Genomic DNA, 27,456 nt, shown 5'->3' with positions numbered 1-27,456 from the left:
TCATATTCATTTGCAGAAACAACCAAGAGTTTTTTATTACCTTAAAGACAAATTTGTTGCAAAATAAGCCCTTCTTGAACATTCCTGTGGCTTCAGTGAAGTCCATGAAATTTACACTGCAATAGGACTGCAATCCTAACTCCTCTTACCTGGGAGAATTCAGTAGGACTTCCTTCTGAGTAGGCATGGTTAGGGTTGTGCTATAAATCTGTTGGCCTTTAAGGCACCAAATGAAAAAGAAAGATAAAAGGCTAAATTACCTTCTGTGATTGAATAAGTGTACTACTTGATCTGTTGTTGATTTGTGGTAGTATATAAAAACTTAATAGTGTGTAATTATTACTATTTCATTTTCACATGGTTACCCTGCTGGAGTTACTACTTACATGCATTGTAGAGGGGTTAGCATGTTTGTTGCAAGAAAAACAACAGTTTTGTGGTAGTTAGACTAATAGTTGGGGAAGACTGGTAGCAGCATATTTTATTAAACTGGGATTTTGCAGCACAATGCCTGTAAGGAGGGAAGAGTTTTGGTTAAAATGGCATGGGTGGGCCATGCAGAGAATTATAGGCATGACTGATGCTAAGAAAGAATAGCAAATCATCTAAAATATCAAGAGGACAAATGCTGTTCATTTAACACTGCAGCCAATAGCAAAACCTTCGTTGCTGTTAATATTCCCAGTTTTTATCCAATATCTTGAACTCTAACCATGAATAATTGTCTTTTTACTTTATAGATGTCACACTGGAGATTATACCGTCATGAATTATTGCTGTATCTTGAACATTTCCTTCAAAATTTTATTAAAGGATGCCATTATTCTCCTCCTCCAAACAGAACTGAAACAACATGGAAAAGGTTTGCCTGCTATCTGAAAGAACAAGGATTAATATATCCAAGAACAGGAACTGAAGACTCTGCATCTTGTCAATATTTAATAGATTTTATCCCTCTCAGACCAATATATTTTATTTTAGATGATAACTTTTATTATCGGAGTATGAGATATGAAGTGTACCAGTTGGCTCGCCAGTGTAAGTTTGATATTATATTTTAAGGTAGCAGCTCAGCCTTATGACTCAGCAGTGCAAACCATGATTTGGGATGTTATGGCTAAAAGGGATTCCTACCCTTCTTGAGCAGAGCAGAGCTCTCTTGTTGTATCTTAGGGATTCCTGCTACATAGAACACTAAACTATGATAGCATTCCGGGCAGCGACTTGTCATACAGAACTGGCCATTTCTGCATTGGTAGTGAAGCTGGGATTGTACTCCTTGCAGATGTCGGTTTCCTTCCACCTGACATCCTATACATTTTGTGGTTCAGACAGATAAACTGCTTTGGCTGCCATGACCAATGCCAGGAACGAGACATGGAGAATAGAACCAAGCCAATTTGTCTGGAACTTTCAATTGTTTTCTGGACTATTGCCTCCTGAACAGGGTAGCTGGTTTAGAAACTGGAGGCCCTGAATAGCAATGGCTTAGTTCCTAACTGAGTAGCTAATTTCAGAAAGTGGTCCTGGATAATGAGAGCTTGGGTTCTTGGTACATTTATTTTATATCATTCCATAGGGCTTCATCTTCCCCCCGCCCCTTTTAATATTTAGATCAATCACTGCAAGGGCATCCAGTGTTTTGGAGTTGGGAGTTCTTTCCTTAATATCTGATTCTGATGAGCGTTGAACTGGTGTCAGGGCTCAGTAATGGACTGGATTGCTGAGGTACTGTTGGTGGGTACTTTGTGTGGGAAGGTGGTGCTCAGTAGTTCTAGATATAGCTGCCATCTCCTTGAAGGATCGAGTTTGCATCTTGAGGTGCTCGTTGTCCCCAGCTTTGTCACCGGAAGAACAAGAGTTTGTCTGTGTGGCACAGAGTGCCTTCCACAAGCTGAGGCTGGTACACCTACTTCTGGACATGTACAGCAGTCCAAGTTCTGTTAACGTCCGGAATAGATTACTGCAACGTGTTACGGAAGGCAGTTTGGAAATTGCAAGTTAGTTCAAAACATAGCGGCCGGGCTGCTAACTCGTACCAGAAGTTGGGATCACATTTCAAAAGTGTTTGAATAACTTCATTGGCTTCTGGTCTGTTTCCAGAGTGATAATTTTTACCTAGAAAGCCCTAATGGCTTGGGGCTAGGATACCTGGAGGATTACCTGCCACCATAGCAGCCACCTGGACAATAACACCTTGCTGCTGCTGCAGCTGCTGCTGCCACCGCCTTTTCAGTTGCAGTGCCCTCTTGTGGAAAACTCTCATCAGGCAGCTTTGCCTGGTACCTATGTCATTATTTTTTCAGGGAATCCCATTTTAATTTAATTTATTTAGCAGTTTTGTTTCCTCTGATGTTATTTTTATGCTACTTGTGTTGTGCTTTTTAGTGTTCTTCTTCATTTTTACATACAGTGGTGCCTCGCAAGACGAAATTAATTCGTTCCGCAAGTCTTTTCGTCTTGCGAGTTTTTCGTCTTGCGAAGCACAGTTTCCCATAGGAATGCATTAAAAATCAATTAATGCGTTCCTATGGAAACCGCCTTCAGACCAGGTCCGGGGACAGTCTGTCCCCCGACCTCTTCTGAAGGCGGGCGGGGGGCAAAAGTCTTTGCTCCCCCCCGCCTGCCTTCAAAAGCCATCCGGGATAGCGGGAAGTGCTTCCCTGCTATCCCGGACTGCTTTTAAAATGCTGGCGGTGGGGAGCAAAGCCTTTCGGCCCCCGCCGGCCTTCCTGGACCTCTTCTGAAGGCTGGAGGGGGGGGGGAAAGGCTTTGCTCCCCACCGCTAGCATTTAAAAGAGGTCCCCGGAGAACCAAGCAAGCGAAGCAAGCCCATAGGGAAATTCGTTTTGCGAAGTGCCTCCAAAACGGAAAACCCTTTTGTCTAGCGGGTTTTTCGTCTTGCGAGGCATTCGTCTTGCGGGGCACCACTGTATTATGGCATTTCTGTCCCACCTCCGCATCCTAGGTGATCTTGGATTAGACACAATAACCAGTGAAAACCAAAAGTAAAATAACATTACGAATAATTATTACCATTCCATCTGCTTAATACAACCAGGTTCCCACATGTACATGTACTTCAGAAGGTCTGGCAGAAGAGGACATTCAGCTGGTTCTAAAATAAAGATAAAGTGGGTGCCAGTCAAAGCTCTGAAAGGAAATTTTTAGTCATTGATATACCAGGCCTCCCCAAACAATTACTGGGTCTGGGCAGGACTATATGAGGAGAGGTGTTCCTTCAGATACCTAGCTCCTAAGCCATTTCAGGGCTTTATATACTAGAACCAAAACCTTGAACAATTGGCCTTGGTGGCAAATAGGCAACCAAAACAGGTCTTTGAGAATCTGTGTTACATAGTCTTGTGCAAGCTCTATTTATAATGAATACTAAACTCTGAAATACTTAGGATCCCACATCCTTACTTCAGGGTGATACAGAAGACCACCTTATTTTGTGCAAAATTGCTGTGTGTGTGTTACGCCTACACTTTTCAGAAACCATGGTGAGATTAAAACGACCCTCTTATCATCCAGGAATATTTTTATATTTGTCTAGATACACTGGGCTTCTGTCAGTTGTTCCTAGATTGTCAGGCTGATGTTTGTTTAGCGAGAAACAGTCGGAGAAAACAACCATTACCTGAAGAAACCATCCTTGCAATGGTGCAGAAAATGGAAGTTCCAAATCCAGAGAAATACGCCTGGGAGCAGAACAGCCTCATTCTGAAGACTACAGAATGTTCAGTAGAAGATAAGTATGTATGAAAGCAGTTATTTACATTGAATTAAATGGAGGCTTCACAGATATCTGTGGGCCTAGAAGAGTGTAGAACTCTGGAGTTGTGCAGCGCTTCTCTATTCATTGATATTTGCCTTGGAGTAGCTTTGCTGCAGGGCACCTAGCTGCGGAAAGGGACATAGCTCAGTTATAGTACACGTGCTGAGCATGTAGAAGGTCCCTAGTTCAATCCCCAGCATCTCCAGGCAGGGCTGTCTGAAACTCTGGAGAACTGCTGCCTGTCAGTGTAGACAAAAGCTGAACTAGATCGGCCAATGGTCTGACTCAATGCAAGGCAACATCCTGTGTGACGAATGGATGTTGTTAATGTTACAGTTGTATAAGGGATTGCTATTTTGACTGGGTTGCAATTATGATGAATAAAATTTTGGAACACAGAACTATGAAGTAAATCACCAAACCATCAATTCTAGCAAGTGGGAGGCCACCTAAATTATATAATTCGGCATCTGAATGGTTGGGATTAGTAATTGTATTATAATTTGGTGATGAAGCTACCATTGGATTATTCTAACTGAAAACTAATAAAAAATACTGTATATATAAAAAAGGGAATCAGAAAACAAAAGAAACCCTTGCCAATCTACTGCGGCTCACCCTGAGATCCAAGATTAGATCCCAATTTATGCTTTGCTCACTCATTTCTCTGCTGTCCAACCTCATTGATCTCAGCAAAATTCTTGCCTTGGACACTTCTGTCATGCCAGGGTCCCATCCTTAGGCGAGTGCTTACATTGCATGTGCATAGTTAGTTTTTCTTTAACATGTTTGTTTTCTTGACTTTTTCAGTCTTCAAGTGTTTGATTTGCTATCTACTGCTCTGGAAAATCCAGTGAAACCCCTGGAAGAGAATACAGTAGTAAAGGTAATATGGAACTATTACATTGGTAATAAAATAGACATATGATGCCTGGCACTTCTGCTGATAATAATCCACCGGTGGAGAATTGTCCACTTTGGAGGAGAATGTTTCCTACACAGGAAATCTAAGACTCACTTTCTGCTCATAAAGGAGTTTGTACTGTAAAGACAATTGGTGGAATTTAGTGTTGTGCCATTAGAAACACTCCATCTGCACAAGCGCATCAGCTTTCCAGATGGAATAATTCCCCGTCACACACAGTTCTGGGGGTTCACACAGTTCAGGGGGTTACCCCCCCCCAGCCAATGGGGTATAGGGGAAGGCTCACTGCACAAGTGGAAGTCATTATGCAGGGCTTCCTATAGTGGGGTTCATTAGATGAATCCCACCCGATGGTAGTCCTAACTCAGAGTAAACCCACTGAAGTTCATAATCATGTCTAACTTAACTTTATTCATTTCAATTGGTCTACTCTGAATGGGACAACTCGGTGGCTGTAACTGAGAGAACTACCAGAACCATCAGGTCCCATTGTCAACAATAGATGGCAAAGGAAATGAGTGTTAGCCTTCTGTAGCAGACAAGAGGGAAGTCTGCCTTTTTTCACCTCATTTCACTGAATCAAAGTGTCTTCACATGTCTTATGGTTGTAAGCTTTCTTGTGTCACAGCATTTCTGAAAAGTTGAGAATGTTCAGTAGAGGTTCTTATGGCAAACTTCGAGTGCTCTGTACCGAAATTCCCTCTGTGTAGTTTCACACTTGTCTGAAAGTGCAAAATTTGTTAGAAGCTTCAACTCTCCTCCCTTTATGCAAGGAAGAAGGTGCACAAAGCTCACCCCAGTTAGGGCATGTGCTCATAATGCCCAAATTTACCCTTTGAAGATATATATGAGCCCTGCTAAAAACATTTTTTCTGGTTGATTGCGGCTAGGAAATGGATCGTGCTATTTGTGCAGCCAGTGTTCTTCATCAAGCAGACCAGGCTGTCAGGCGAGCTGTCTCTCAGACCATGAAGACTGCTAAAGGTATGCTTATTTGCAAGAGCTTGCTTAACTTGCTTTGCATGCACTTAAATTAGAAAGGCATAGTGCAACAAAACCATACATGTGCAGCAGTTTATGACTACTATTTAAAGACACTGTTTATGCACAAAGGCCCTATACATGCCAGTTGTCCTCTATTTCTGAAGATTCCTCTTTTGGAGATCCCACTCCTGAGGAGGTAAGTCTCTATTCATTTTCAAATGAATAGTGGCTTTGCTTAAACCTCTTAAACTTTTGATCTTCCTTCCCCTTTAAAATAATAATAATTTTATTATTTCTATCCCACCCATGTGGCTGGGTCTCCTCAGCCACTCTGGGCAGCTCCCAACAGAATACTAAAAACACAATAAAGCATCAAACATTATTAACTTCCCTAAACAGGGCTGCCTTCAGTTGTCTTCTAAAAGTCAGATAGTTGTTTATTTAATTGACATCTGATGGGAGGGTGTTCCACAGGGTGGGTGCCACTACGGAGAAGGCCCTCTGCCTGGTTTAAGATAAATTTAATATAACAGTAGGTAAATACCATGTGCTGTATATTTTGTTTCCCTAGATAATAACCTTACCCCAAAGGAGATGAAGAGCTTGGCAGATGAACTAAATATGCTGAAAGTGGAATTTTTGGAAGATTTGAGGCACAGAGAAAATGAGAAAAATAACCAGTTGAATATAAATGTAACCTCTTTATTCAGCCAACAGGCAGATGGCATTGTTAAGAAATATTTAAGTGAGAAGTAGTAGCATTTTTATATATTCAGTGAAGGGGGATATAACGCTGTGGCATGTGGGTTCGGCAAGAATACTAGATATTGCTGAGATTTGGCATCTGATGTCTCAGTGGGAAAAAACTGGGCCAATTCCCTCACTCTCTCTGTTCGGACTGACTGCCAAAAATACCAGTTGTACCAAGAAGCTTCAGGATCCATAGGGAGAAGAAAGATAGTGAGATTTACCCTCTGAAATATTTTACTCTTTGCTATAATTTGAAATATGTCTGCAGCCAGGATCATTGACTCATACATATGACCCAGATTTTGTTAAACTTCAAAGTCCCACCAGCCCCTACTAGCATGGCTGAAGGTCTAATGGACGATGGTAGTTGTAGTCCAACAACTGGAGGGCAAGGGGCATAGTGGGCAAACAATGGCTGGATCTAGACACATTAAAGAAGCATTCCAGTTAAAAGTGTTGTAAATTTAAACAGGGAAAACAAGTACTGTAGAGAAAAACGGGACTCTACAGTGCCATCTGTTGGCACAGTGTTATATCGCATATACGACGCATATACCGTATTTTTCGCTCTATTGGACGCACTTTTCCCCCTCCAAAAATTGAGGGGAAATGTGTATGCATCCTATGGAGCGAATGCAGGCTCCTTGGCTTCAGCGATAGCACGCTAAGCCTCCGAAGCGCAGAGGGAGCACTCTGTACTCCAGAGGTTTTGCGTTGCTTTTGTTGAAGCCTGGAGAGCGAGAGGCATCGGTGCGCAACGACCCTTCTCGCTCTCCAGGCTTCAGGGATAGCTGCACGCAGCCCCTCCGGCAGGGAGAAGCGGCACGTGGCTATGGCTTCTTTAGCCCCGCACAGCTTCTCCCAGGAGGGAGAGGTTGCGTGGGGCTAAAGAGGAAGCCAAAGCAGCCAGCAGGATCCATCCCGCTGGCTGCCTTGACTTGTGACATAGCCGCGAGCAACCCCTCCGGCAGGGAGAGGTTGCGCGCATCCTGTACGCTGCTCTTTGGGGCTGGGGGGGAAGTAAGATTTTTTTTCTTGATTTCCCCCCCTAAAAACGGTGTGCCCTATGGTCCGGTGCGCCGTATGGAGCGAAAAATACAGTAAATCACTTTTTCTTTACCAATTTGGCTGAGTTCTGTGTGTAGCTTTAGCACTGTTATAAAATACTGTACATTAAAGACCATCAGAATCAAAAGGATTGTGCCTTTCCATATTTGTTCCATCTAGTGCTTCCCAGACTGCTGTTTCATTTTTATTTATAAAGGGTATGCATATAGTACTTCCGGCTATATATTCCACATTTTGTGAATTGTTTCCATCAAAGGTACAGTGGTACCTTGGAAGTCGAATGTAATCTGTTCCAGAAGTCTGTTGACTTCCAAAACGTTTGGAAACGAAGGCGCAACTTCCAACTGGCTGTAGGAAGCTGCTGTAGCCAACTGGAAGCCGCATCAGAGGTTTGGGTTCCAAAGAACATTTGCAAACCGGAACACTCCCGGGTTTGCGGCTCCTTATAACATTAAGGCTTTGTTTTGCTTTAATTAATAGTTCCTATTGAAATTTTTCTTATTTGGGGCCTGAATATGGGGAAAGAGACAGTGGAAAATGTTGTTTAGAAATTAATTTTGATGCTGTAGCATAGAATGCGGCTAATACGCTTTTTCAAAACACCAATCCTGGATGTTTTGTTACTGAAACGAGCTGCTCTGTAGCAGTGGTAATGCCAGAGTCTGCAACATCCCATCCTTATGCCTTACTTAGTGGAAGCAGTAAAGGCTCTATTGTACTTAGTATACCTTGTACTAACATTCTTTAGCATTTTGGCATTGTAGATCCCAATGGTAAGTGACATCATCTGTGAGCATCTGCTTTTAGTCCCAGCTCATTTCTTGTTGGTTTAAGTCTGTTGTCTGCTGCAGCTCAGGAGTCACTACTAGCTCTTTGGCTGAAAGGTCTCTAAAAAACAGTAGTGCACAGGGTTTCCATTTCCACTGCCCACCGCAACAGTGGCCTCGTGTTTTCAAAAGCTGCCATGACCTGAAGCAATTGCTCAGGTTATCTACACGTTTCCAAGCCTCACCTTTTGACTATCTGCCTGACTTTAAGGAGTACAGGAACTCTACAAAAATTGAAGCCATGACCCTGACCATAGCCCTTTATTGCTCAATTCTATTTTGTATTTCTAGTACACAGTAATATTCAGAGTTTGCCAACACGCTGTACTGAAAAAAGTAGACATGTCCCCAATAAAGCTTCTCCTTCCCTCACTTATTCAACTGGACCTTATTTGATGGCCACTTCTTGCCCTATCTTTTCCCCATACCTATGCTGTCAGTCGGCCTCTTTGTCATCCTTCTCAGCATGGCTGCCCGTTCATGGTCAGCTAAGACCAGCTGATCTGGTTTTGGCCAGGGAAGACATGAACAGGCTGGGAGTGGAGTTGCCACCAGCTGTTGTCCATTGCTCTACAACAGCTCATTCAATCAGATCATTTATAGACATTTCATAAAGATGACCCAGCTAGGATATAAGTGAGGATTTTTACAAGCAGCCTTTATTTAGCTGTGTTAGTCCATTCAACATATCCAGCACTGTAATTAAAACATACATAGTATATTTTAGGTTCTCTGCTGTCATAGCATGCAATCCCAATCAAACAAGACTAATGATAAGTTTGTCACTGACTTCCTGAGTGCAACATATATGGCACTAGAGTTGTAAGACTAATTTGGTGCTATGCCATTTTAGAGAGGCAGAAGGCAATTCCAAGAATATTCTGGCGAAATACTTCTATACGTCGGAATGCAAACATTGAGTACAGTAACAGAAATGTATTAAGACACTGAACATTAACTTTGAGAAAGATACCTAAGAGAATGTCAGGAACTGAAATTAAGGTCTTAAATATAGCTGCTTGAGAGGGCTTTTCCTCTGAAAAATGATTCTAAACTTAAAGAGACAAAAAATTCCAACAAGGGAAGGTAGGTTTTTTAGTCTGCTTTAAGTACAATGCCAGCAGCCTCTCTTGCTCAAACTATGTGCTGTTTACCTCAGTAAATACTGTGCATCCTCCACCTTATTATAGTTTAGGATCTTTCTGGTGCCATGTGGCTACAGGAGGGAGGGACGACGACCCAATTACTCAAGTAGACTTTGGCATAAGATTTCTTACATCTTACGAGATAGGATCCTACTGATAAGGTTTTTCTTTTGCACTGACCAGTGATGACTTAACTGACTCAAAGGGACTTTTCTAATCTGTACTCCTATTTTGGCTATCAGAAGAATGCTCTTCTACCAAAAGAGCTGAAGATGGAGAGGAGTATACTTGACCATTATTCACACAAAGGCACGTACTTTGGGATGCAAAACCAATAAAAGCACACTGTTGTAAGTTTGTATGCGCATGTGCATATTTACTTCTTATGCAAGTGACAGCAGTATAAAGTCCTCTCTTTCCCTTAAAATAAAATAACGAAGATATACAATAAAAGTGCATGTCAAAGTGTTTTCCCCTGTATATTAAGAATTCATGTGCTGTAAGCTAGCACCATAGTTTTTGCTAGCATAGTTTGTTTAAAGTGCCTATTCACTTATCTAGATCAAGGCAGAAACAGTTGACTGCTATGTCTTAGAGTTTTTATCCACTGTAATTAGTCAGTGATTCCTCGTATAAAATTTGCTTTGTCAAGTCCAGAACTATAACAAAAAACCTAGTATGGAATGTTTTCTTTTGACTGCTGTTTACCTGGACAAGGACGCTCTTTTCAAGAAGTACATTCATCATTCACAGATAAAATGACCCATGTGAAATCTGAATGGATTATCATAATCTCATAACCTCCTTGCCACTTCATTTTCAGGTAAAAATATTACTACCAGAAGGTAAAGACAAAACAACTTACACTTAAACATTTAAATGGTAATGAAGTTCTTTGCAATGCAATGCAAGCTAAGTATGAAGGTTATGGTACAGTATTTTAACACATTACCCATTTCCTTCCAATGTTTTCTTTCTGCACACAGTTTTCAAAATTACAGACATTTAATACTAGGCACTGGTTCCTTGTTTCCTTTAAAAGGGGGTCAGCAGTAATGGAAAGTGGATGTCTTTGTTCCCTATTTCACATTTTTGCTCTTCTAGTTTTCCACATCATGACTCACTATTACCACAGGAGCTTTATTAAAGGCCTCACAGCAATTAAACTTTTCCTAGATTTAAGTTTTGTTGCAGACATCAACTTTATCTTTGTTTACTCTTTACACAATATTTTATAGCAGTTTACGGGATGGTCAGTTTATACACAGTTGCATATAGCTTCTACACTGAAAATATCTGAGTACATTATGTATGACGGAATTAAACTAAAGGCTACTTCAGTAGCTCAGCTTAATGTTAAGTATTTGTTAAGTACTTGGACACAAGTGTTGATCGACAAGATCCACATTATGTTAGGTCAGTATATATTGTGTTGCACTGATTATCCATTAATAGTAATAATAATAATAATTGCACTACAAACCTCATTCTTATTTTAGGAACCATGTAAAGAATGCCGCCATGGTAAACAAGCACGTCCCTAGCAAATCATGAAAGCGTGTAAAGGTAATTGCCTTTGATGTTAAATCTGCTTAACTGAATTCCTCCAAAAGGGCACGCAACCTTTCCGGTAGCAACAAAGAGACAGACAGCAATGTGTTTAAACAAACACAGATAAATGAATGCATGGTATAACTTATATTCAATCAATGCTGGTTATGTTGGCCTCTGGCAAAATGGCAAGCAAAGTCATACTTGTTTTTACATTTGCAACCACATATGTTGCACTGGAAAGGGTTCTCAAAGCCATGACATCCCATGTGGATCGTATAAAGAATATTGTCAGCAAAATACATATCACAGTGCTGGCAGTGATGCAGAAGCTGAGGATCCTGAACTGGAAGAGTTGGTGCTGGAGTACTTGGCTGACTATTACTTATGCTCGGGGTGCTGGCATGAGCACTGTGGTCGCTGCTGGGACCTGCGACTGGACTGTAGTTTCTTTGAGAATGTGCAGGGCGAGGATCAGGACTTGTAGGGGAGGAACTCTGAGGAATACTGGTTGACACTGCTGGAACGGCTGCTGGCGCGGCAGGCTGCTGCATCATAAAAGGCTTTTCATCTTGACACGGTACAACATCAGGAGAGGGTGGGTTTTGGTTTTCAGGGGGCAGGCTAGACAACTGTCCTGCTAAAGTAGATAGCTGGTTTAAAGGGTTATCTACCATAAGGTCTTGTGGATCTCTTGGTAACCCACCAGTCTCTGTTGGCTTTGTCATACTTTCATATGCTTCAGTCTGAATGTTTGGGATTTCATGAGTAAAGTCGTTAAGGTAGTCCGGCTTCTGAACCACCATGGAAGGTGGACTCAAGTTTATTAGCGCCCTTCGACCATACCCCAAGTTACTGGTCTTCTTCTGCAAGACACCCCACATCTTCTTGCTACTAAGAGAAGGCCTCGTACCTTTTATAGGCACCATTTTATGTTTGCGCCTGCGGTGGTGAGACAGGTTGCTTCTGTCACTACAGCGGAATGAGCACAATTCACATTTGTAAGGTTTTTCACCTGTATGCGATCGCATATGAGCTTCCAAGTGACGTTCGTATGCTGATGCAAAGGGGCATAAGTGGCATCTGTGTGGTTTCTCACCTGAAAGAATACAAGATTTTATTGTTGCTTTGATACCATGTGCTTTGCAAGAAACAAAAGGGAGAAAAAAACCTAGTTGAGCACTACAATATCTAAAGCAACCATTTAAAATCCTTAATAATAATTAAAAAAAAAAAGTTTATTATACCCCGCCCTTCCCAGTTCAGAAAACCGGGCTCAGGGCAGCTAACAACAAATTTAAAACACTTAATTGATGCAACAAAAAACAGCATAAAATACAGTATAAAACGTGAATAACAATAAAGTCAGAATTCAAAAATCAATTTACGGGGGAAATCCATCCAATAAACATTAGATGATCACTAGGGCTAGCTGGCTAAATTAGTCCTATTTGGGCCAGCGAGGAAACCAGGGCAGAATTAGCTGTGACAAACAACAGTCAAATGAAAGAGATGAGTTTTATGGTTCATGTCTTAGGACCAGTAAATTCTGGAAGATACATAGGGTAAGTTGAACAAGTAAAAGAATCAGCAACATCGCAAGTGTAAGCAGTATCTAGAGCTGAAAAAACTATTTCCCTAGACAGCCACGCAGGTTATTTCATATAGTCTGGTTTTCCTACATTTAGCTGAAAACTGAATTTTAAGAATCAAAACAAAAAAAATTCCTTCCAGTAGCACCTTAAAGACCAACTAAGTCAGTTCTTGGTATGAGCTTTCGTGTGCATGCACACGTCTTCAGATAGTTTTAAGAATCAAGTTTGCTTACTGGAAAAATAGAAGGGGAAAGATCATTTAACAGATAGATACAAATCTCCTGACTGGAAAACACATGTTTAACACAGTAAGAAAGCTTGCGTAGGTATATATACCACCAGCAGAGAGATACAAAATCTGCAGACTCGGTCATACCTGTGTGAATTCTGATATGTTCTATGAGACGTGCTGTTCCTTTGCTGGCATAGTTACAATACCGACATTTCAATTTTCCATCAAAAGTTCTTTCAAACCCATCTACTAACACTCCAGAGTTTTCATCCAGTGAGACTTCGACTGAAGGATGATCTAGTCCATTTTGATCACCTTCTGTCCCTGCTGTAAAAAGAGAAGGGAAACCCCAATAAGTTTCTTCCTTTATCTTGTACTTAGTTTGAATACTATTAACAGGCTATTGGGAGACAGGTGGAAGGAAGCTCCCCTCTACAATAACCAGCCTTTTGTTTAAATAAAGTGAAAGCTGAATTGTACCATGATGAACCTACCTCCCTGAAGAGTCTCTGCTTCTTTGTCCCCACTAACAGAGCCTGAAATCATGTTCACATGGTGAGTCTGCTGAGTCAGATATTCCTGAAAATCTTTTACAAAATCCAAAGGTTCTGGTTTCTTTTCACCCATATTCATACTACAACTTCACAATCCTGTGGGCCTAAAATAAAAAACCAACTTAAGATTCAAACAAAAACCACGCAATATTGAAAATCATTACTGATTTCTCACTTTAAGAGCAGCATGTTAGCCTTGCAAGTACCCCATGAGGTAGACTAGGATGGTAGTTGGTGACTTGAAAAAGGCAGCCATCAAAGCAGAATCAGGAAACGATTAGGGCTCCCCATATCAAGTTTCACTGTGTGAAGATGTCTAACATTTAACAAAAGCCCAAGTCCTATACTGTTCATATCAACAAACCTACTCATGCTACATCAAGGCCTTCAGAAAACAGAAAGTAGGTTTCCAGGAGGCAGTTATCCATTATCAAGAGTTTAAACTTTTGTGGTTCAAAAAGATAAAAACAAAGCACAGAACTCCTGCTTGCAGGCTTCCCATTGACATCTGGTTGGCCAACATAGGAGACAGGATATTGAACTAGATAGGCCCTTTGTCTCACCCAGCAAGGCTCATTTTATATTGTTAAGGAACCATCTTGGTAACTAGAATTTGGTGTTTTGCAACACAAGGGCAAGGGAAAGAAGGCAGCCTGTGGAACTATGAAATCTACAAATACTCAAAGAACTGATGAGAGGAAACCTCAGTAAGACACCTCTCATTTCAAAGTTTCCGCTTTTGTGTCTCCACTCCATGTAAATTTTTCTCTTGGTCTGCTGATGAAAATGCAGGTTCTGTTTTGACTCACTAGATTTTACTCTGCTTCTTCCCCCCAAAGGAATGTTCAGAGAAGCTTATACGTAATATAACCTAAACATATATATCTAATACAACAAAATGACAAACACGTAACAGCAGGGGGGGGGGGGAATCACTACCCCTTCACCCACACTTGTGGAGGGGATTAGGGTTCTGCAGGGATGCCCACCTACTGCCACCAATTTGCCCCCCTCAACAAATAAGCATCAAAAGCTACCCTTCCCCTGCTACCCTGGTGGGCACGAGCAATAAAACATTGGATATAGCAGTGGCTGCACCATTCCCCAGATGGAATTTAGATCGCTCTGCTCACTAGTTTAATATTATATCCATGTTTCTTTGATTTATATATGATAATCACAGTCTAGCAAATTCCTAGTTCCCACACCCAGTCTTTCACTTGGCTATATTTTTTTTAAGGAATAAAGTGAAATGACTATCAAATCCATTTGATATGTAATCTTAACCAGCCAATGATTTTGTGCAATTTGTGGTGTCTTTTATCACTACACAAGATTTAATATCGTATTACTAAAAATTCATGTTAGACTTCGATTGGCCTCTACCAAATATCTCCGTAATTCCATTTTATTGGTGTGCTGTAAGAAAAGAGATGCATACAACCTACTGCTGCAAAATGATTAGATGTGGATAAAAACTTTTAAAGGCAAGTTCTAAGAACTGCAGCCTTTTCCCCAAAAAAATCATTATAGACATGTCATACCTGAACTTTTTCCTTTTATGTAGAAAACATTTTGAACTCTTCTTCAGGATATTAGGTAAGTAATAAAGCACACATGTCCCGCTTTCCCTATCAACAAAAATGGGGGAAAACATTCAACCATTTATTAACTAATTTAAGAAAGCTTCAGGAATGGTAGACCAAAATCATATATAAAACTGACAGAAGCATTTCAATTACTCATTTTACAGATACAGATAGGTAGCCGTGTTGGTCTGCCATAGTCAAAAAAAACAAAATAATCCTTCCAGTAGCACCTTAAAGACCAACTAAGTCAGTTCTTGGTATGAGCTTTCGTGTGCATGCACACTTCTTCAGATACACTGAAACAGAAGTTTCCAGACCCTTCTATATAGTGAGAAGTTGGGGAGGGGTATTACTCAGAAGGGTGGTGGGAATGGGTGATTGGCAGATAGCTGTGATGAGCCTGTTGACGACTCTTAACGACTGCAATAGGTCTTACAGGAAGAAGCAAGGGGTGAAAAGGTGAAAAATGGCTTTGTCATGTATAATGAGATAAGAATCCAAGGTCTTTGTTCAGGCCAGGTTTCTCCATGGTTTTAAGTTTGGTGATAAGTTGTAATTCAGCAGCTTCTCTTTCCAGTCTATTTCTGAAATTCCTTTGTAGTAAAACAGCTACTTTGAGATCTTGTATAGAATGTCCTGGGAGATTGAAGTGTTCTCCTACTGGTTTCTCTGTCTTGTGATTCCTGATGTCCGATTTATGTCCGTTTATTCTTTGGCGTAAGGTCTGGCCTGTTTGTCCAATATAGAGAGCTGAAGGACACTGTTGGCATTTGATGGCATACACAATGTTAGACGATGAGCAATTAAATAGTCCCGAGATGGTATGTGTGATGTTGTTGGGGCCAGTAATGGTGTTGTCCGGGTGTATGTGGCAGCAAAGTTGGCATCTGGGTTTATTGCAGGCTCTGGTGCCAGTGTCCGTGTTAGGTCTGGTTGTAGTATTATTGTGGGTTAGGAGTTGTTTAAGACTGGGTGGCTGTCTGTAGGCAATGAAAGGTCTTCCTCCCAGAGCTTGAGAAAGAGAACTGTCATTGTCCAGGAGAGGTTGTAGATCTCTGATGATGCGTTGTACTGTTTTAACTTGGGAGCTGTATGTGATGACTAGAGGTGTTCTGTTATTTTCTTTTTTGGGTCTGTCTTGCAGCAAGTTCTCTCTGGGTATCAGTCTGGCTCTGTTGATCTGTTGTCTAACTTCATCTGTTGGGTATTTTAGTTCTAAAAAGGTTTGCTGTAGATCTCTTAGGTGAGAGTCTCTGTCTGTAGAATTGGAACAGATGCGGCTGTAACGTAGTGCCTGGCTATATACAATGGACTGTTTGGTATGTTTGGGATGGTAGCTAGAGGCATGTAGATATGTTTGTCGGTCAGTTGGTTTACGGTATAAGGTGGTGTCTATGTGCCCATCCTGTATTTTTATAGTAGTGTCCAAAAAATGTATTTCTTGCATAGATTGATTCATAGTTAGGTTGATTGTGGGGTGAAAATCATTGAATTTCTGGTGGAAGGTGTTCAGGGTCTGTTGACCATGTGTCCAGATGATAAAAATATCGTCAATGTATCGCAGGTACAAGAGAGGTTTGAGTGGGTAGGAGATTAGGAAACATTGTTCTAAATCTGCCATGAAGATGTTGGCATACTGTGGGGCCATGCGGGTGCCCATTGCTGTGCCGCTGATCTGAAGGAACAGGTCATCACCGAATTTGAAGTTGTTGTGGGTAAGGACAAATTGGCAGAGTTTGGTGGCAAAGTCCGCTGTGGTTTTATCTGAAATGGTGTTCCTTATAGCTTGTAAACCATCGTTGTGTGGGATGTTGGTATACAGAGATTCCACATCCATAGTAGCTAGTATAGTATTGTTGGGAAGATTATCTAAAGATTGTATTTTCCTCAGAAAATCTGTGGTGATGGTGTTTTCTGGTTTGTGTACCTAAAATACACAAACCAGGAAATCCAGGACGCCCCATCATTTCAGGTATTGGCACTATTACAGTGGGTGTCTCCGGTTATATGGACTCTGTTCTGAAACCATATGCCATCAGTGCTCCCAGCTATGTACGTGACACCACAGATTTTCTGAGGAAAATACAGCTCATCAGAGCTATCTGCCAATCACCCATTCCCACCACCCTTCTGAGTAATACCCCTCCCCAACTTCTCACTATATAGAAGGGTCTGGAAACTTCTGTTTCAGTGTATCTGAAGAAGTGTGCATGCACACGAAAGCTCATACCAAGAACTGACTTAGTTGGTCTTTAAGGTGCTACTGGAAGGATTATTATTTTTTGTTTTCATTTTACAGACTTTGTTTTGAAAACAACCTTTTCACCCCAATCTTAAATCCCTTTTACTGTGTCCTGTTAAGGCTTTACCAGTGGTATATATAATCACATTTGAAAATCATTTTTTTCTCTGAAGGCTGACAGCATATAAAACATTTCTACACACACTGGTTCACATCACAGTAAGGCAGCTAGTCACCCGGAAGTCTTAAAAACTTAAAAGATATTTGAACAGGCATACTTGTTCAGTCTTGCCAGGAAAAATATATTTAGTTTGTAAAATTTTGCAGTAAACACCAGGCAAGCAATGAAAATACACATATTACATTGCTGGATTAGATGAAAAGACCTATCTATTCAAGTATTCCGTTTCAAATTATGGTCAAATTAATACACTGAAATTACTTGTGGGGAAGGGAGGGGAGGAATGACAAAGGTAGATTTTCAGACTCTTGAAGTGTGAGTCTTATTGACAGTTACCCAGGTTTAGCAACAGTATTTGTTTTCATTATTCCTCAAAAATATCCACAGTACACTGAAGCTTAATAAGAATGTAATTAGAACTAGTCGTCTTCTAAGCCTCCTTCTTCTCAGACAGCCTACTCTACCCCATCTTCTCTCAGTAATAATAATAATAATAATAATAATAATAATAATAATAATAATAATTTATTTGTACCCCTGCCACTGGGCAGCTTCCAACATATATAAAAACAAAATAAAACACTAAACATTAAAAAGCTTCCCTATACAGTGCTGCCTTCAGAAATAGTAATACTACCAGGATTCCCACTTGCACCCATAGCTCCCTTATTCCAACTTAGCTTCGCACTGCATATTCCAACAACCTCCTCGTTACTTCCCTCCAGACAAAAAACCGAAGCATAGCTCATTACAGTTTACTGACACATGAAGATACATAACTTTTAAGAGATCATTAAAATGCGTGTGCAGCAGTTTTACCTTAATCCTCCAAATCAACTTCAAATCAGTGAAACAGACATCAAAAATCCACTCTTGAAATATATGTTCCATCATATATGAAATACACTTCTCTGATTAATGCCTTTCTAGTCTACAAGAAAATGAGATTAGGGCACATATTGGTTTTAAAAAGCATTTCCACCATTTAAGTCTTCAAGGCTGCTTACAAACATTTCTGTTGCCAGTCTCCAGGGTGAGAGGGCTTGTCCATCTTCTATTCCAGACTTTCCCAAACTTGGGTCTCCAGTTGTTCTTAGACTACCACCATCATCCCTAGCTAGCAGGACCAGTGATTAGGGATGATGGAAATTGTCCAAAAACAGCTGGAGACCCAAGTTTGGGAAACCCTGTTCTACAGACTAGCTCACCCAATGCCCAATGCCCACAACAGGGAGCCAGATGGCATTGGCAATGTCTGCCTCAAAGTCTCAGGGGCGGCAGCAGAGCAGAGAACACACCAACCCCATAAACATCCATGTCCAAAGGCTACTAGGAGCAGAGCTCCTAGTAGAGATGTGATCATTTTCATGGTTTACAAGTTATGTAGTGCTGCCATGGCCTTTTCTTGCTGTTTTTTAAGTGGGGAATAATATGGTTTAGCATATGACCAAGACAATAACCTTAATAGGCTTTATGCAGCCATATCTTTCTAGGACAGATTGATGTTGTGCTCATGATTGCTTGTGGTCTTCACATAGACACCTGTTGTGAGAACAGAATGCTAGACTAGATAGGCCTTCAGTCTGATCCAGCAGTGCTGTTCTTGGGTTATTTATTTATTATTTATTTCATAAAACTTATTCATGCTTTATCGGTTGAAAAACCATCAAAGCTGTTTACAAAAAAATAAAGCAATAAAAGTATCACTAGGTTAGTGCTGAGCAAGATCTAGTGTCATTCTCAGCGACAGTTGCTTCAAATTTTCCTTTATACAATAGTTTTGCCTACCTTCTTTCTGTAGTCATCAGCTTCATATAGATTTAAGTTAACTTGGGTTCCATTAGTTGAACACTGAAGAATAAAAAAAGACATAATTTTGCATACACCATATTGTTTTTAAAGCAATCTCAAGGGAAATCAAAATGTGAAGTTCCGCATTTTCAAACTGAGTTAGTTAAATTAGATGCCATTGCCTTAAAATAACGAAGCCTGATAATGGTGTTGCTTTAGTGTTGAAAATACGCACAGAGTACATTATACCTAAGGAAAGCCATAAAACCTTAGTTTTATAACTCACATTTCATGCTTAAGTAATATAATTCCCATACCAAAATCCTTACCAAGTTAATGCTAAAAACTTATCTTCTGTAAAATACAGCATCTACATGATGTGATCCCCCTTCATGGATCACTGCCTTGCCGTGGCGAAGGGGCTTGAAGAACTCAGAGAAGCTATGAACTATGCCGAGCAGGGCACCCAAGATGAACAGGTCATAGTGGAGAGTTTTGACCAAACGTGATCCACCTGGAGGAGGAACCGGCAAGCCACTCCAGTATCCCTGCCAAGAAAACTCCATGGACAAAGACAACAGGCATATAAAAGATATGACGCTGGAAGATGAGCCCCTCAGGTCGGAAGGCGTCCAACATGCTACTGGGGAAGAGCGGAGGGCAAGTACAAGTAGATCCAGAGCTGATGAAGCGGCTGGGCCAAAGCCGAAAGGACGCTCAGTTGCGGATATGCCTGGAAGCGAAAGGAAAGTCCAATGCTGTAAAGAAAAATATTGCATAGGAACCTGGAATGTAAGAACCATGAACCTGGGTAAGTTGGAGGTGGTCAAAAATGAGATGGCAAGAATAAATATTGACATCCTGGGCATCAGTGAACTAAAATGGATGGGAATGGGTGAATTCAGTTCGGATGACCATCATATCTACTACTGTGGGCAAGAAACCCGTAAAAGAAATGGAGTGGCCCTCATAGTCAACAAAAGAGTGGCGAAAGCTGTACTGGGATGCAATCTCAAAAATGATAGAATGATCTCGATACGAATCCAAGGCAGACCTTTTAACATCACAGTAATCCAAGTTTATGCACCAACTACTTGTGCTGAAGAAACTGAAATTGACCAATTCTATGAAGACTTACAAGACCTTATAGAAGTGACACCAAAGAAGGATGTTCTTCTCATTATAGGGGATTGGAATGCTAAAGTAGGGAGTCAAGAGATAAAAGGAACAACTGGCAAGTTTGGCCTTGGAGATCAAAACGAAGCAGGGCAAAGGCTAATAGAGTTCTGTCAAGAGAACAAGCTGGTCATCACAAACACGCTTTTCCAACAACACAAGAGATGACTCTACACATGGACATCACCAGATGGGCAGCATCGAAATCAGATTGATTATAAGAAGAGTTTGGATTTGATATCCCGCCTTTCACTCCCTTTAAGGCAGGGGTCGGCAACCTGCGGCTCCGGAGCCGCATGCGGCTCTTTAACGCCTTTGCCGCGGCTCCGGGGTGGAGGCGAGGGGAGAAGGCGCATTTTCCTTTGTTCCCGTGCAGTCGCTGTCATCTGTGAGGCGGCGGCGGAGAGCAGAAGGCAGCGCCACTCTCCTCGCGAGTTGGGCGCAGGGCAGCGGCAGCAGGAAGGCTCCCCAAGGGCCGAGCGGCACGCGCCCGCCTTCCCCGTGAGCCATTGTTTTTAGTGCGCCTCCTTTCACTCATTGTTGCCCCGCGCGGTGAAGCGACCCCGGGTTGGGAGCCGCCAGGATCTCTGGAGCGAGTCCTCTTTCGGGGGTTGTGGGGGCTCCCAGCAGCAGCAGCTCCCGGCGGGAGCTCCTGCAGGGTGCGCAAGGCTTGCAGACACTCGCCCGAAGCACGGGGAGCCCTCCGGAGGGCTCCCTGTGCTTCGGGCAACAGGCTGCCGCCCCAAGCCTCGCGCGCCCGACGGGAGCTCCTGCCGGGCGCGCAAGGCTTGCAGACACTCGCCCGAAGCACGGGGAGCCCTCCGGAGGGCTCCCTGTGCTTCGGGCAACAGGCTGCCGCCCCAAGCCTCGCGCGCCCGACGGGAGCTCCTGCCGGGCGCGCAAGGCTTGCAGACACTCGCCCGAAGCACGGGGAGCCCTCCGGAGGGCTCCCTGTGCTTCGGGCAACAGGCTGCCGCCCCAAGCCTCGCGCGCCCGACGGGAGCTCCTGCAGGGCGCGCAAGGCTTGCAGACACTCGCCCGAAGCACGGGGAGCCCTCCAGAGGGCTCCCTGTGCTTCGGGCAACAGGCTGCCGCCCCAAGCCTCGCGCGCCCGACGGGAGCTCCTGCTGGGCGCGCAAGGCTTGCAGACACTCGCCCGAAGCACGGGGAGCCCTCCGGAGGGCTCCCTGTGCTTCGGGCGGCAGGCTGCCGCCCCAAGCCTCGCGCGCCCGACGGGAGCTCCTGCCGGGCGCGCAAGGCTTGCAGACACTCGCCCGAAGCACGGGGAGTCCTCCGGAGGGCTCCGCGTGCTTCGGGCGGCAGGCTGCCGCCCCAAGCCTCGCGCGCCCGACGGGAGCTCCTGCCGGGCGCGCAAGGCTTGCAGACACTCGCCCGAAGCACGGGGAGCCCTCCGGAGGGCTCCGCGTGCTTCGGGCGGCAGGCTGCCGCCCCAAGCCTCGCGCGCCCGACGGGAGCTCCCGCCAGGCGCGCAAGGATTGCGGACACTCGCTGGGGCTGCAGGCTGCTGCCCGCAAGCCTTGTGAGCCTGTGGGAACTCCCGCCGGGCTTGCAAGGCTTGCGGATAGCTTCCTGAAGCCTGGAGAGCGAGAGGGGTCGGTGCGCACCGATGCCTCTCGCTCTCCAGGCTTCAGCGAAAGCCTGCATTCGCACCATAGGACGCACACAGATTTCCCCTTCATTTTTGGAGGGGAAAAGTGCGTCCTATGGAGCGAAAAATACGGTATATAGCATGTCTTTGTTGCTGGCTGATTTGCTGCTATTGCTTTGCAATTTGCAGCTACTGTTTTGAAGGGGAGTGAAGAACACACACTCAAAAAAAGGTAACTTGTTAATATAACGTTTATTTCTATGAGGAGGAGTAATTCTGAGGGGTCAAACAAAAAATAATTAAAAAGTGTCAAAAAAGTTATTTTTATAATGACGAGGATAACATTGGGCTAAGAAACAATGTATGCAGTGTTATATTTGTTTTAAATGTCGCAATGGTTTTGCGGCTCCCAGTTGTTGTTTTTTCTTCGGAAACGGGTCCAAGTGGCTCTTTTTGTCTTAAAGGTTGCAGACCCCTGCTTTAAGGAGTCTCAAAGCGGCTAACATTCTCCTTTCCCTTCCTCCCCCACAACAAACACTCTGTGAGGTGAGTGGGGCTGAGAGACTTCAAGGAAGTGTGACTGGCCCAAGGTCACCCAGCAGCTGCATGTGGAGGAGCGGAGACGCGAACCCGGTTACCCAGGATTACGAGACTACCGCTCTTAACCACTACACCACACTGGCTCTCTCTTATATTCTCTGCAGCCAAAGATGGAGAAGCTCTATACAGTCAGCAAAAACAAGACCTGGAGCTGACTGTGGCTCAGATCATCAGCTTCTTATAGCAAAATTCAAGCTTAAACTGAAGAAAGTAGGAAAAACCACTGGGCCAGTAAGATACAATCTAGGTCAAATCCCTTATGAATACACAGTGGAAGTGAGGAACAGGTTTAAGGATTTAGATTTGGTGGACAGAATGCCTGAAGAACTATGGATGGAGGCTCGTAACATTATACAGGAGGCAGCAACGAAAACCATCCCAATGAAAAGGAAATGCAAGAAAGCAAAGTGGCTGTCCAATGAGGCCTTACAAATAGCGGGGGAGAGAAGGCAAGCAAAATGCGAGGGAGATGGTGAAAGATACAGGAAATTGAATGCAGATTTCCAAAGAATAGCAAGGAGAGACAAGAAGACCTTCTTAAATGAGCAATGCAAAGAAATAGAGGAAAGCAATAGAATGGGAAGAACCAGAGATCTGTTCAAGAAAATTGGAGATATGAAAGGAACATTTCGTACACAGATTTCCATAATAAAGGACAAAAGTGGAAAGGACCTAACAGAAGCAGAAGACATCAAGAAGAGGTGGCAAGAATACACAGAGGAATTATACCAGAAAGAAATGGATGTCTCGTATACCCCAGGTAGTGTGGTTGCTGACCTTGAGCCAGACATCCTGGAAAGTGAAGTCAAATGGGCCTTAGAAAGCACTGCAAATAACAAGGCCAGTGGAAGTGATGGTATTCCAGCTGAACTATTTAAAATTTTAAAAGATGATGCTGTTAAGGTGCTACACTCAATATGCCAGCAAGTTTGGAAAACTCAGCAGTGGCCAGAAGATTGGAGAAGATCAGTCTACATCCCAATCCCAAAGAAGGGCAGTGCCAAAGAATGCTCCAACTACCGCACAATTGCACTCATTTCACATGCTAGCAAGGTTATGCTTAAAATTCTACAAGGAAGGCTCAAGCAGTATGTGGACCGAGAACTCCCAGAAGTGCAAGCTGGATTTAGAAGAGGCAGAGGAACCAGAGACCAAATTGCAAACATGCGCTGGATTATGGAGAAAGCTAGAGAGTTCCAGAAAGACATCTACTTCTGCTTCATTGACTATGCAAAAGCCTTTGACTGTGTCGACCACGGCAAACTATGGCAAGTTCTTAAAGAAATGGGAGTGCCAGATCACCTCATCTGTCTCCTGAGAAATCTCTATGTGGGACAAGAAGCTACAGTTAGAACTGGATATGGAACAACTGATTGGTTCAAAATTGGGAAAGGAGTACGACAAGGCTGTATTTTGTCTCCCTGCTTATTTAACTTATATGCAGAATTCATCATGCGAAAGGCTGGGCTGGATGAATCCCTAGCCGGAATTAAGATTGCCGGAAGAAATATCAACAACCTCAGATATGCAGATGACACAACCTTGATGGCAGAAAGTGAGGAGGAATTAAAGAACCTTTTAATGAGGGTGAAAGAGGAGAGTGCAAAATATGGTCTGAAGCTCAACATCAAAAAAACGAAGATCATGGCCACTGGTCCCATCACCTCCTGGCAAATAGAAGGGGAAGAAATGGAGGTAGTGAGAGATTTTACTTTCTTGGGCTCAATGATCACTGCAGATGGTGACAGCAGCCACGAAATTAAAAGACGCCTGCTTCTTGGGAGAAGGGCAATGACAGGCCTAGACAGCATCTTGAGAAGTAGAGACATCACCTTGCCAACAAAGGTTCGTATAGTTAAAGCTATGGTTTTCCCAGTAGTGATGTATGGAAGTGAGAGCTGGACCATAAAGAAGGCTGATCGTCGAAGAATTGATGCTTTTGAATTATGGTGCTGGAGGAGACTCTTGAGAGTCCCATGGACTGCAAGAAGATCAAACCTCTCCATACTGAAGGAAATCAACCCTGAGTGCTCACTGGAAGGACAGATTGTGAAGCTGAGGCTCCAGTACTTTGGCCACCTCATGAGAAGAGAAGACTCCCTGGAGAAGACCCTGATGTTGGGAAAGATGGAGGGCACAAGGAGAAGGGGACGGCAGAGGACGAGATGGTTGGATAGTGTTTTCGAGGTTACCAGCATGAGTTTGACCAAACTGCGGGAGGCAGTGGAGGACAGAGGTGCCTGGCGTTCTCTGGTCCATGGGGTCACGAAGAGTCGGACACGACTAAACGACTAAACAACAACAACATGAATAAACCTAGGCAATAGTTTTCCTATGTAAAAAGGATATGCTTTTCTTTTCCTAGCTGACACTGCTGTACAAAGCCCTATTTAGGATATTCACAATGAATTATAGATGCAGGAAACAATCCAAATGCCGGATTGCCTGAATGCTAAAGTTTTTTATGCTGTTTTTACATATCTGAAACAGATGGTTGAGCTGTTTATGTACATGCCACATTTGTCTGCTCTGTGCAGGACAGACATGTGATGCTCACATATAAGAAATCTAAGGAAGAAAGAAAAATTTGAGACTTTTGTCAAGTCTGCTCACATAACACCGTAACATTTTCACAGTTCCACATTGTCCAAAAGAGAGAGTGATTTTTGCCAAACATAAAAGTTAACATGACAAAACCTGTATGCAAAATCTATACATTAAAATGTGCAAGAGGCAGAACGTGAGTGCTATAAGGAGAAAGATCAACATTTCAGCCACCAGAAAGCCTTGAGTGACCATGCATTTGTTGTCTTATTCTCACTTGCCAACTTTCACCCCGAAGGCAACAGCAAAAATGAGCTGGCTACATACTCTACAGCAGACTTAGCCATATTATTCAGCTAAAATGTTTCACTGTACCTCTGGTCCCACTGGCACTGGAGAACATATTATAGCCAACGGTGACACAAACCATAGGAAGAACTTGAAAATGCAGGAAGTAACTTTACACAGCTTGCTCTTTCACCAGCAGCAAAGATATACTGTATTAACCACACTGCGGGAGCAATAATTTCCATCCAGTATATTGTCACTTTTGCCCTTTCTGGCAACACTTAACCCATCTCCCCATCCTTGCAGATCAGAGCAGCGAGGCTTGAAGGGATGCAGAGCTGAAGAACTCTCAGCAATTTTGTCCAATGCTGCAAATCAGCGGCCTAGAGTACTACGATACAAATACAGTGTGATCCAATCTTGTTGGAAGATACCACTTAATCTTCTCATCTCTTAATACTTGCTCCCAATTACTTTGCCAATTTAATCCTCAACATTATGGCTCATATAATTACTCTAAAGAATTAACCAAGGAGACGGTAAGAGGGAATTAATGTTTGGAAGGCAGTTGGAATAGAACTCAGATTTTTCATTCCACAGAACTCCATGCACACAGCCTATGGCACACCACCCTCCCGGCCCTCCATCTTTTCAATCCCATGCAAAGACCTCCCAACTTGCAGCTTTTCCCTTCCACTGCCTACCCCTCTCATCTCCAAGCAGTTCAAGTCAGACATTTCCCACTCCATGTCGCTTATTGAGTGATCACAAAGCAAAACAGTGTCACTTCTAGACCCTGGATGGCTCGGGTAGTGCTAAAAGAGCACCCAACAGTATCAGCTAGCATCCTTCGAGGATGTACCGTATTTTTCGCTCTATAAGACGCACCAGATCACAAGGCGCACCTAGTTTTTGGAGGAGGAAAACAAGAAAAAAAATATTTTGAATCTCAGAAGCCAGAACAGCAAGAGGGATCGCTGCGCAGTGAAAGCAGCGATCCCTCTTGCTGTTCTGGCTTCTGTGATAGCTGCGCAGCCTGCATTCGCTCCATAAGACGCACACACATTTCCCCTTACTTTTTAGGAGGGAAAAAGTGAGTCTTATAGAGCAAAAAATACGGTATGTTTTAGGAGCAAAAAGAGCTGTCGGCTCAGGAACAGTTCAGCGAGCCACTTTTTGCCTCTGGACACCCCCCCTTCCAAGTGTGCACTGTTTCTAGACGGCGGCAGCCAGAGTGGTGAGATGCAAGCAGGAGAGGTGTGCCTCTCTTAACAGCTGTGTGGGGAAGAGGCAATTTCATCCTCCCTCGCTGGGCAAGGGCGGCCAGGAGGGGAAAGGCCGGACTGGGTGTTCCTGTTCCAGCCGCCCCTTAATAGTTGCGCAGAGGTGGAGATGTCCACAGAGGCAGCTTGTCATGCAAGCGGCACCTGCTGGAAAAAAACCCCTCTTCTGCACAACTGCAGGATGCATGAGGAGCATCTTCTTCTTGCTTTCCTTAGGGCAAGATGAGCTACCAGCGACTCCCAGGCGAAGCGCAGGCTCCCTGCGGCCACCTCTCCTCCCGCGACCCTGACAGAGAGCCAAACTCCAAGCCTCCCTTTGGGGGCTGCTGCTGAGGGGCAGCTCCCCACAGCCCACCGGACCCACCTCCTGGGCAGCGCGCAGCCTTTTCCCCGACCGCACCGGAGCGCCGCTCCCGACATGCTGCCTCCCCGACCGACCCTCGGCGAAGTGGGCTTCGCCGGCGCCACTCCTCCTGCGCTCCCAACTTCGGCAGGCAGGCAGAGCGCGGCGCCAGCGGGGAAGGAGCACGACGAGGTCTCCTCCTGCTCCGCCCGGGCGGAGGGAGCCCCCCGGACGCCGCCTGCCCCGCCGCCGCCTCACCTCCGCCGCACTTGCCAGCCGCAGGTGGACCCGACTCCCGCCGTCACCGCTGCCGCCGCCGCCGCCTCCATGTTTGTTGTGTCTCCCGGAGCCCAGGCGTAACCCGCGTCCTTCCCCCTTTCGAAATCCCGCGAGAGCTC

General features: G+C 43.7%; 2 protein-coding genes across 9 annotated transcripts in view; one reads left to right on the top strand and one right to left on the bottom strand.

Moving 5' to 3' along the window:
- Nucleotides 1-9,880, top strand: part of PSTK (phosphoseryl-tRNA kinase) — an 11,365-nt gene extending 1,485 nt beyond the window's left edge. Inside the window, exons 2-7 of the mRNA XM_083741478.1 lie at nt 741-1,038; nt 3,560-3,758; nt 4,592-4,667; nt 5,597-5,690; nt 6,262-6,997; nt 7,542-9,880. Coding sequence (XP_083597604.1) covers nt 741-1,038; nt 3,560-3,758; nt 4,592-4,667; nt 5,597-5,690; nt 6,262-6,446 — 852 coding nt within the window. The 3' untranslated portion in view covers nt 6,447-6,997; nt 7,542-9,880. The remainder of the gene's footprint in view (nt 1-740; nt 1,039-3,559; nt 3,759-4,591; nt 4,668-5,596; nt 5,691-6,261; nt 6,998-7,541) is intronic.
- On the bottom strand, nt 8,977-27,456 carry IKZF5 (IKAROS family zinc finger 5). 8 transcript variants are annotated; one of them, XM_083741450.1, is made up of 7 exons: nt 27,317-27,456; nt 19,213-19,275; nt 18,244-18,355; nt 14,957-15,043; nt 13,353-13,516; nt 13,003-13,185; nt 8,977-12,130 (listed from the first exon to the last, which is right to left on the bottom strand). In XM_083741450.1, the coding sequence occupies exons 5-7, from the start codon at nt 13,489-13,491 to the stop codon at nt 11,187-11,189; spliced, it is 1,266 nt and encodes a 421-aa protein (XP_083597576.1). In that variant the 5' UTR covers nt 13,492-13,516; nt 14,957-15,043; nt 18,244-18,355; nt 19,213-19,275; nt 27,317-27,456; the 3' UTR covers nt 8,977-11,186. The 8 variants fall into 8 exon arrangements, with proteins under 8 accessions (XP_083597576.1, XP_083597580.1, XP_083597577.1 ...); XM_083741454.1 differs by having other exon boundaries at nt 27,080-27,422; XM_083741451.1 differs by lacking the exon at nt 27,317-27,456 and adding an exon at nt 25,520-26,040.

This window comes from Podarcis gaigeae (genome assembly GCF_964106915.1).
Source record: "Podarcis gaigeae genome assembly, chromosome: 5".
NCBI lineage: Eukaryota > Metazoa > Chordata > Lepidosauria > Squamata > Lacertidae > Podarcis > Podarcis gaigeae.
Note: the sequence above shows the minus strand (reverse complement) of the source record. Positions and strands in the feature narration are given on the sequence as shown.

Excerpts from the sequence above, each read along its gene's own strand:
- IKZF5 (XM_083741450.1), bottom strand. The coding sequence starts at position 13,491 with ATGAATATGGGTGAAAAGAAACCAGAACCTTTGGATTTTGTAAAAGAT. Across the intron at positions 13,186-13,352 it reads AGCAGAGACTCTTCAGGGAG|CAGGGACAGAAGGTGATCAA; the intron begins GTAGGTTCATCA and ends CTCTTTTTACAG. Across the intron at positions 12,131-13,002 it reads ACATATCAGAATTCACACAG|GTGAGAAACCACACAGATGC; the intron begins GTATGACCGAGT and ends GTATTCTTTCAG.